General features: G+C 44.8%; 2 protein-coding genes across 2 annotated transcripts in view; both read right to left on the minus strand.

The window, feature by feature from the left end:
• The window catches only part of LOC113803982 (uncharacterized), an 8,113-nt gene extending 546 nt beyond the window's left edge, over positions 1-7,567 (minus strand). The window contains exons 1-2 of the mRNA XM_027354792.2: positions 6,914-7,567; positions 1-1,217 (exon numbers count right to left, since the gene is read on the minus strand). The exon at positions 1-1,217 is cut by the window's left edge and continues 546 nt beyond it. Coding sequence (XP_027210593.2) covers positions 1-1,217 — 1,217 coding nt within the window. The 5' untranslated portion in view covers positions 6,914-7,567. The remainder of the gene's footprint in view (positions 1,218-6,913) is intronic.
• LOC113819731 (retrovirus-related Pol polyprotein from transposon opus) lies at positions 1,307-6,390 on the minus strand. Its single transcript, XM_070138074.1, has 4 exons — positions 5,371-6,390; positions 5,029-5,251; positions 4,816-4,926; positions 1,307-4,386 (listed from the first exon to the last, which is right to left on the minus strand). The coding sequence occupies exons 1-4, from the start codon at positions 6,388-6,390 to the stop codon at positions 1,307-1,309; spliced, it is 4,434 nt and encodes a 1,477-aa protein (XP_069994175.1).
• Positions 7,568-9,834: the final 2,267 nt, after the last annotated feature.

The following is a 9,834-nucleotide window of genomic DNA, read 5'->3' on the forward strand; positions in this document are numbered from 1 at the left end:
AGGGCCTCTTTGCACGTGACTGTTGCGGTAGAGGGTTGGAAGAAGTAGAGGACAGAAATGTCGTCGAAGGGTAGAAGAAATGGACGAGATGTTGGTACGATACTATCGAATGAGCATTCGTTAATTATGTTATGATTTGTGATGATGGCATCCGAGCAGTCATCACTGAAAAGTGGCAATGGGCGTGAGTTGCAGACGAACAATCGCGGTAATGCCTGGGTGCAAGCGGTCATGAAGGTAGGTGGCGGTGTGGTGATAGTGTGACCTTCGGATGATTTGAGAATGAGTGAGTGTTGTAGTTGGAGGGTGAAAAAGGTGTTGTTGGTTTTGTGAGGGAATGGATGAATATAATAAGCGGTGAAGGAAGTACGAGGTTCCATAGGAATGAAAACCGACAGACCTGAAATCGTGAGGAAGGATTTAAGGGTAGAATAGAAAGGAACGCGATCTGTGAGGGTGAATAGGGGATGGAGCTTATGGGAGGCGGCTTGTTTAAGGATGAGGTCGATATCCTGAGGAGATATGAGGCTTTCGGAAACGGTACCTTTTGAGGCTGCGATGAGATCGGAGACAAAGGAGTTGATATACTGGGTAATAGTATTTACTGTTATTTGGTAAGAAAGAACGTTGAACGTTAGTTCTGTGAAGTGACTAGCGTTGTTAATCTTTTTCTGAAGGACGTTGAAGGTGTGAGATATGTTCTTATAGGCGTGTTGTAGCTGTTGAATGTTGTCAGCAATGGCGTTAATGTTATGGATAGAAGTATCAAAACGTTGACTTATTGTAGATAATGTTGACCGATATTCGGCAAATGTAGAGGTAAGGGTGTCATCGTCTACGACACCGAAGAGCGAGTGCGCAACTTTCCCTACAATGTTAATCAGTCCGCGGCGCGATCGACGTTTGTGTACGACAAACTGTTGCAAGGTAAACATTGTTGAGTTTATAGCTTTGTCCAGAAGGAAGAACTTCTCGTGAGATAGATTGTCTTCAGCTATTTCGTTGCGGAGCCTGGTTATCTCGTTTAAGTGGTGAATGGCTATGTTAGAAATATCAGAGAGGGGGCGAAGGGAGACCCTAACTTCGATATTACTCGATATCGGGAATACTGTGCCTAGATTTTCGATTAATGCACCGGGCACGGCGCGTAACCTTTCGGGTAGGCCTGGCTCGGCGAGCAAGGGTGAAGCCATGGCCAGGAGCATCAGAACGAGCATCTGAAATGAGAGACACGGTGTTAGCCTGTTAGTTTATAACGGGTGTTGGGTGTGTAATGACGTAGATTTGTGTTGCGTGGGAAACTGAATTAGTCTGAGGTGTGTGCTGGTGAGTAGTGATCGCTAGCTAGCTTCAATCTATCAAAATGGTACCAAGCAACGGTGTTTGTTGATAAACATTTACAATTTGCTTTATTGTTCTTTACTTCGAGTACTCTATACGGACCGTCAAAGCGAGGGGCGAGTTTAGGACGCATGGAGTCACTGGTGTGTACTTTTCTGAAAACTAAGGCGCCGACACCTATGGACTTAGCGCGCGCAATCTTATGTTGGTATGACAGTATTTGATCCCTAGATTTTGTAAGAAACTCTTTAGCTTTCTGGAATGCGATCTTATTTCTGTTTAAGAGATATTCTGCATAACTGTCCGAGTATTCAGGCTTGCGTCTAGTCTGGAAAAGGTCATACGGCAGTCTCTTGTCTGAGCCATACAAGAGGAAGTGTGGAGTATCTCCAAGGGATGAATGGAAAGTGCTGTTAATGGCGGATTGGATGGTGAGGAGGAGGTCGTCCCAGTTGTCAGATGTGGTGTCGACCAGTGATCTCATAAACGTTAGAATAGAACCATTAAGGCGCTCGGTAATGCCATTGCTCTGTGGTCTATAAGGTAAGATGTTCACGCGGGTGACATTCATTATCTTACATAGGTTGTCCATGACCTCATTCTGAAATTCTGTCCCGTTGTCACAGGAGAAGTACGTAGGTGTGGTGTACCGTTGGATGAAGTCATGGAAGGCCTTTGCAACGACTTTCGCGGATTTATTTGGGACAGGGACTAGCTCGCAATACCTGGTAAAGTTATCCACGAATACGAGAATGTGTTTATTCCCACTACGCGTGGTTACAAAACCTGATAAAGTGTCGCAGGAGACCTTCTCAAAGGGAAAATCCGGGACGTCATATCGCAAGGCAGGGGCGGGCTGGTTGGTAGAGCCTTTGAAATAAGGACAAACTTTGCAAGACTTAACGTGCTTCTTTACCTTTGTTATGAGTAATGGGAAGAAAAATCTCTGTCTGGCCATCTGAATGGCTTTATACACTCCGCAATGTGCTGCTTCCCGCGACTCGTGTACGAGTTGAAGGACTCTTGGTTCGAGTGATTCCGGAATTATTACGACGTCTCTCACGAGGCCCCGACGTCCTTTAATTTTCTTGGGGGTGGCTCTTCTGAAGAGCAGGCCGCTGTCGGCTAAATAAAATTGTCGGACTGGCAGGCGTCTGACAGGAACCAAGGGTTCGCCTCTCTCTAGCTTGCCTATTATGTCCATGTAAACGGGGTCCTCGCGTTGCGCACGGCGAATTTCTTCCTCGGAGGGAGGGTCCACAGGTTGGTTAGCTACGTTAGCTAACACCGGCGCAGTGGTTCGGGCTTCATGACGTTTAGCAAAGCTAGGAGGGAAGGGGGTGGACTTACAGGCCTGTAATTCCGCGGGGGATGGCAAGGGTGCGCGGGAGAGAGCATCCGCGACGACATTTTGCCGGCCAGGTAAATAGACGATCGTTACGTCGTATTCGGCTAAGACTTCTATGGCACGTGCCCGTCTTCCATGGGGATCTCTGCCGTGAAGGGCGGTCGTGAGAGCGGAGTGGTCGGTGTGTACTTCTATCTTATAACCGAGTATCAACTCCCGGAAGTGACGGAGTGCATAGGTGATAGCTAAGAGTTCACGGTCCGTAGTATGATACGACCGCTCTGCGGGTTTGAGGGTCCTGCTTGCAAAGGCAATGGGGCGCAGCTTGCCATTTACCTTTTGGTGAAGTGTTGCGCCTAATCCTACGCTAGACGCGTCAGTCGTGAGCACAAAGGGCAACTCAAAATCAGGGAAGGCCAGAACAGGTGCGTTGGCTAGCAATGCCTTCAGTTGCAGGAAGGAATCCTCTGTCTCTTTGGCCCACACAAAGGGTACGTCTTTCTTAAGCAGCGTCGTGAGGGGTTGCGCAATAGATCCGTAATCTTTGATAAATGGTCTATAAAAACCGGAAAGACCAAGGAAGGACTTCAGGTCTTTTTGGTTTTGTGGTCTGGGGAAGTCAATCACGGCTTGTACTTTGTTCTGATTGGGTGCAATGCCATTGGACGTTAGGGTATGACCTAAGAAATCGAGCTCTGACCGAAAGAATTGGCACTTTCCAGGGTTGATGGTTAGCCCTGCGCTTGCTAGACGTTCGAATACCTGACGCAACTTTTTCTCATGTTCAGAGACTGATGGGGAACATATTAAAATGTCATCCAGGTAAACCATAACCTGATCGTTAATCATACCACTGAGCACGATTGACATCAATCTACTGAAGGTGAGAGGAGAATTACGTAAGCCAAATGGTGTTCTCAGGAATTCGAAGTGTCCCATGTGAGTAGAGAATGCGGTAAGTGGTCGACTTTCTTTAGCTACTGGCACTTGCAAGAAACCCTTAGCCAGGTCAAGAGTGGAGAAAACTAAATTTCCGGAGCCAATATCTTGCAACAACAGACGGAGATTCGGAATAGGGAACGGTTCTGGAATAGTTACTGCGTTAAGCTTACGGTAATCTACGACGGGTCTAAATGATCCGTCTTTCTTGGGGACGAGAATCATGGGACTGGCCCAGGGCGAATTACTTCTCTTGATTAAGTTCATGTCCAGCATTCCTTGCACTTCATTTTCGAGAGCCTTCCGCTTTGAATGCGGGATTTTATATGATGGAATGTAAACTGGTTTCGCATCAGGCTCGAGGGAAATGGAGTGTTCAATCAGATCAGTACTTCCTATGAGACGGTCTTTTGACGGCAGTACGGTCGGGTAATCGTGAAAAATCTTTTCCAAGATATTATAGCCGTCCTGAAAGGCTAATTTCTGTGACAGAATATCTTGAAGAACTTCATTGTTAACCTGGGGAGGGCTATGTGATGCTGCGCAGACGGGGGAGGGAGTAGGCAAGTCGAATTCGCGGATTGGGAGATCGGTGAATTCGAAGTTAAGTACAGGTACGCCTCCTCTAATCTCGAGGGGGACTGGGGTCAAATTCATGAGGTGTACCTGGCATTTACCATTTACTATTTTATAAAGTGAAGGCAAAGCTGCGCAGCCTTTTACTCGTACATGGTCTGTTAACACCAGTGCCGTGCCGTCTGCCGTCGATGCAGACACGTTACATAAGAGGTCACTGAAAGGGGGGATCGTCGTCGTTGCGGTCAAGGTAAGTTGGGGCAAAACATCGTTACGAGTCCATGAATGAGCGCGGGGGTCGTCAAGGTCGTCATTGCGCGCGGGTGACGGGGATCTCGCAAAGGTAACGTTACGGTCGACTCTCCTGTCTTGAGTGGAGCGATCCGCAACTTTACGCGAATATGAACCCGTGTCGTCGGCATTCCCCGGGGTGGGAGGTGAGGGTGGGGGTAGGAAGGGAGGGGCCGCGGTCGGGTGGAGAAGGGTGATGGGGGGGGAGGGTGGGGGAGGTCTGGGGTGAGTCGCTGTCGTGCGTGCAAGCAGTCCGTTTTCTTTGCGTTGTTCATATATCAACATCGACGGGTGAAAAGGATCGGGGTGTGTCCACAAACATGAGGGCTCTCTCAGGGGGTACTTAACACCATTGAAGATGATGGAATTACTTTGTGGATGCAGGGAAATGCCGCTTCTGAACAAGAAATCATGACCCAGTAGTAGATTACCTGGGGTGAAATTTTTGTTTACAACAACAAATGAATGGGGAAAGGTAATACCTCCGATTTCGATGTTTAAAATCTTCCTTCCCAGAGAGCTCGTCGTGTTACCCGTAATACCGCAGATGGTCGTATGGGAGGGCTGCAATTCCAACGAAAAACCAAACTCCTTTAAGGTATCAATGGATACTACACTACATGATGAACCGTTATCCAAGAAAAAGTATGCACGACGATTATTCAATGTAGAGGGGAGGAGAGGAGGCTGGCTTTCGTCGTTGGGAATGCATGATGTTGATATATGGCGTATGGGATCTATTACGTCTGATGCCAACTGAGGGAATCGCGGAAGTCGTTCTGTAATTCGATTATGTCTATGTCTGTCCCTTCGACTCCAAAAAAAGATCGCTGCTTATGTCTGCGTTGTTTTAGCAGGTCGCGAGTTATTTTAACCTGTTCTGGGAAGGATTTGCAGTTCGCCCAGTTATGTCTTGCTACTGTATGGTGATACGGGCACGACGAGGGGAACGTGCAGTCCGCGGCGATATGGCCGTACCTTGTACAATTAAAACATTGCTCTGGACTTGGTAACCATCTCGTTATTGCGGGCTTGCTGCTGGATGGACGAGGTGCCGTGTATTGTCTGTGTAAAGTATGCTGTCGGTTGGTGATAGGTCTTTGTGTATTATAGTGTGTTGTGGCGTGCTGATTGTTGTGTCGTTGAACTGGTCCGGGTGTTGTGTTGTGTATTGGGGGTTGCGGGTTCAGGCCTGTTTGTTGAGTTGGTCGGGTGTCTTGTTGTATGTCGTATTTGTGTGTGTGTTCGTTCTGTGTCACAACGCCTGCATGTACGGCTGCCGTAGGTGACTTTTCTTTAACTGATTTCGCGAATTCGCCGGGAAGAGCATAAATGGAGACTGATTCACAGGACCTCCAGACCTTTTCCCTAACCGCCAATGGCAGGGACGAGGCCAGGATTCCCTTGGTGAAGTACGTCATCCACGGACCATAGTTTTCCCCCTCAAATTCTTTTCTAATAGGGCAGGGCTCGTTCGACGGTATGGACTGCACCCATTTCCAAATCGCAATTTGGAGCTTATTACAGTAAGCCCGCACATCCTGTTCGGACAACGACGCTGGCTTCATTGCAATAAGGGCTGCGAATTGCAAGTGATGACCTGCGTCGACTGGCCGGAAGGATGCTTGGAAGACCGACTTAAATCTTTCCCAATTGCATAAGGCCAAGGGAGCAGTCTTGAACGTGTCCAGGGCGTTACGTACGTCAGGGATGGTAAGGTCTAGTCTACACTCAGCACTTATAACGCAATGTTCATTAAATTTCGGGTCGGTGTCGGGAACTCCACTTTGTCGTACCGATATTTCAACATCCCTTAAGAAATTTTCAACGGGCATAGAGGTTCCATCGAATTTCGTCAACACATTGAAGGTTTGGTGAGGGTGGTATTGCGCCATGGTAGTGTTTGCGTGGGAGGATGGGTGGGTGTTGGAGGATGGAGGGAGAATGGAGGATGGAGGGAGAATGGAGGATGGAGAAGGATTGGCCAAAGGGGAGGTCAGATCAGAGGAGTCAGAAATTGGGTTAACAGGGGGAGAGTTAGCAGTAGATGGGTTTTGTACAGGTAGAGAAGTATGATGAGAGGTGGATGGGGTGGGTGATTGCACTCTGTCGTCGTTCGTTTCGTTATGTCCCATTAACACTGCGAGTGGGTCCAGCACTTTATCTTTAAAGGATTTTCCGGTTCTCGTTGTAGAACTCATGTAAGGTGATTCGTACTAACTATTCACGTCACTTTGCTGTGCAAGGGATGCGTAACCCGAGAAAAAAAAACACAAAATTATCAATCGCTACGGAATTAGCAAATGTAAAGTATACCGACTTTAACAACAATGATAAGTTACACTGTATCGGGCCTTGGGATGGGTGGGGGAAAGAGGGGGGGTTGAGTAAGCACCACTAATTCAGACACGCACGTACCTTGGCTTCGGCTGGAGGAGCTGTTTGTTGTCTCGGCGTGGGCGTCACGGGGACTCGGACGCCGCAGATCGTGGGTTCGTGGGAGCGCGGCGGGGTTAGCGTAGGGTTCTTTTCTTGACCTATCTTGCTTTCCGGAGGCTGGGGTCTCTCTTGTTGCGAAAGAGTTTTCCGCTGCCGCCACTTGTGAGGGATTCACAAATGGGTGTAGACAAAGGCCGTGATGCTTCTTATGTCTTTATTCTTCAAGCGGTAAGCGGGGTCACGAGAGAAGGGCACGGATAGCACGGACGTTAAGTAGAGGTCAGCCAAGGGTGTTGACGGTGGCGTGTCTCAGCGCGAACTGCCCGTTCCGACGCGTCCTGGAGAGTTCCTCGGTTCCGCTTGGGCAGCGGATCTCGGCCACGTCAGGTCAACGGCGCGTCTTCCGGTGTCGCTTGGGTACGGCTTGGGGGGGGCGCCCTCAGGCGCGTCCTGGAGGGTCCCTTGGTTCCGCTTGGGCAGCGGATATCGGCCGCGTCGGGTCAACGGCGCGTCTTCCGGCGGCGCCTGGGTACGGCTTGGGGGGGCGCCCTCAGGTCACTTAGCGTCTTGCAGCCCATATGTCTCCCGTGATTTCGTGGCTAAAATGTTCTTATTGATTGCCCGAATATTCCTCCGACATTTATATTTGTCTATCTATCTATTTATTTATACATATGTATATATTCATATATCTCTCTCTATATGTATATACATACATAAATACATACGTATATATATATATATATATATATATATATATATATATATATATATATATATATATATATATATATATATATATATATATATTTATATGTATATATATATATATATATATATATATATATATATATATATACATACATACATATATATATGTATATATATATATATATATATATATATATATATATATATATATATATATATATATATATATATATATATATACATACACACACACACACACACAGGTTATGGCGTTTTCTTTTCTAATGACAAGTAGACCTTCCCTGTAAACGATGCTGTCAAGTCGCGCAACATCCACGTGTCTGAGTTGCAACAAACCTCAATCTCTAATCAATTCCGAGAGGTGCGAACACGTTAAGACATGTTATCGAAGGGTCGCGGGATCATCGCTTTGATGACGTCAGACTTGTCATGATATTGAAAGGAATCTGTAAATTCCTTGGAGAGATGGTTTATTGATATGTGATTGTAATTCTGTTATTGATAAGAGCAAAAGAGTGAAGGAAATAGAAACTAAAGTAAATAGTGAGATAAATAGATAGATTGATAGACAGACAAATAGGTAGATAGAGAGAGAGATAAAAAAGAAATAGAAAAAACTAAGATATATCAAGAGACAAAAAAAATAATAATAATAAATAACAGACTGATAGTCTGAGACTGTGACAGACAGAGAAAGAGAGAGAGTGAGAGAGAGAGAGAGAGTGAAAGAGATAGATAGATAGAAATAGAGGAAGAGAGAGCGCAGAAAGAAAAAGAAATAGAAAAATGAAAGAAAATATATCGATAGACAAAAGAAAGAATATAAGAAATAAAAAAGGTAGAACAAGAGAGAAAGAAAAGAAAAAAAAAAAAAAGAAATAGATACGAGAGACGGGACAAAAATCCAGAACATAAAGACAAAACAGAAATAAAACATTTACAGCCACTTAGCCTGTACATCCAGCACTGATTGGAGGTCATGCACGAACCACGTGTAATTGGTCTTTATTGAGGGCAAATTCCGGAAAAGAAATAATACCGCTGGTTTTTCTTTTATTTCCTTTTTTATCATTGTCTTCTTCTTCTCCCTTCTCTCTCGTTGTCTGTTTCTTTGACTCTCCGTTCACACATTTGATTTTCTCTTTTTCTCTCTTTCTTTTTCCTTTTTCTCTTTCGGTCTCTTTCGCTCTCTCTTTCTCTCTCTCTTTATCTGTCTATTTGTTTGTCTGTCTGCCTGTATCCTTCTCTTTCGTTCCCTTAATTTCTCTTTCTCTCTATTTATCTACCTCTATCTGTATCTCTCTCTCTCTCTCTCTCTCTCTCTCTCTCTCTCTCTCTCTCTCTCTCTCTCTCTCTCTCTCTCTCTCTCTCTCTCTCTCTCTCCCTCTCTCTCTCTCTCTCGTTCTCTTTCTTCCTTCCTTCCTTCACACTTGTCATATTCCTCTCATCATCCGGATACTTCCATTCTCCTAAGCCATCCGGGATTCCTCGGAACAGAGACTAACTTTCAGAAATAAAACGTATTTATGAAACAATTACACAGAGTCAAAGATTCCATAACGTTTCCGAGAATTAATCCCTCGATGAAACAAACATAAACAGAGCACAGTTCGTGATGTTTTTATCGTCATTTTTGTACTGCACTCTTTTTTTACTATATTTGTGTACATATACATATATATATATATATATATATATATATATATATATATATATATATATATATATATATATATATATATATATAAGAATATATAGATATGCATGCGTATAGACTGAGATAGAAAGATAGATTTGTACACACACACACATACACACGCTCTCCCGACCCCGTCAATCCCAACAATACAACGATAAAACAACACAATGATGCTGATTACTATCCTTTGTCACAGCAACCATAGGAATGCCATCAAACAAAAGCTTTATGGAGTTTAATTCTTTGCAACAGTTTTGAATTCCCTTCACACGAGGTCGCACAAGGTCAAAAGAGAGAGTAGAAAAGCTTGATGGTAATACTTACTTTACTAGATTTACTTTTAAATAGTAATTTAAATTTAATTTTAATCTAATTTTAATTTTGATGGTAATTCTCACTTTACTATATTTACACATCAGAATTATGGAGCAAATACGATATGTACACGACGATTTGTGTACATTTTCCT

Source organism: Penaeus vannamei, chromosome 24, assembly GCF_042767895.1.
Source record: "Penaeus vannamei isolate JL-2024 chromosome 24, ASM4276789v1, whole genome shotgun sequence".
In the NCBI taxonomy this organism is placed as follows: Eukaryota; Metazoa; Arthropoda; class Malacostraca; order Decapoda; family Penaeidae; genus Penaeus; species Penaeus vannamei.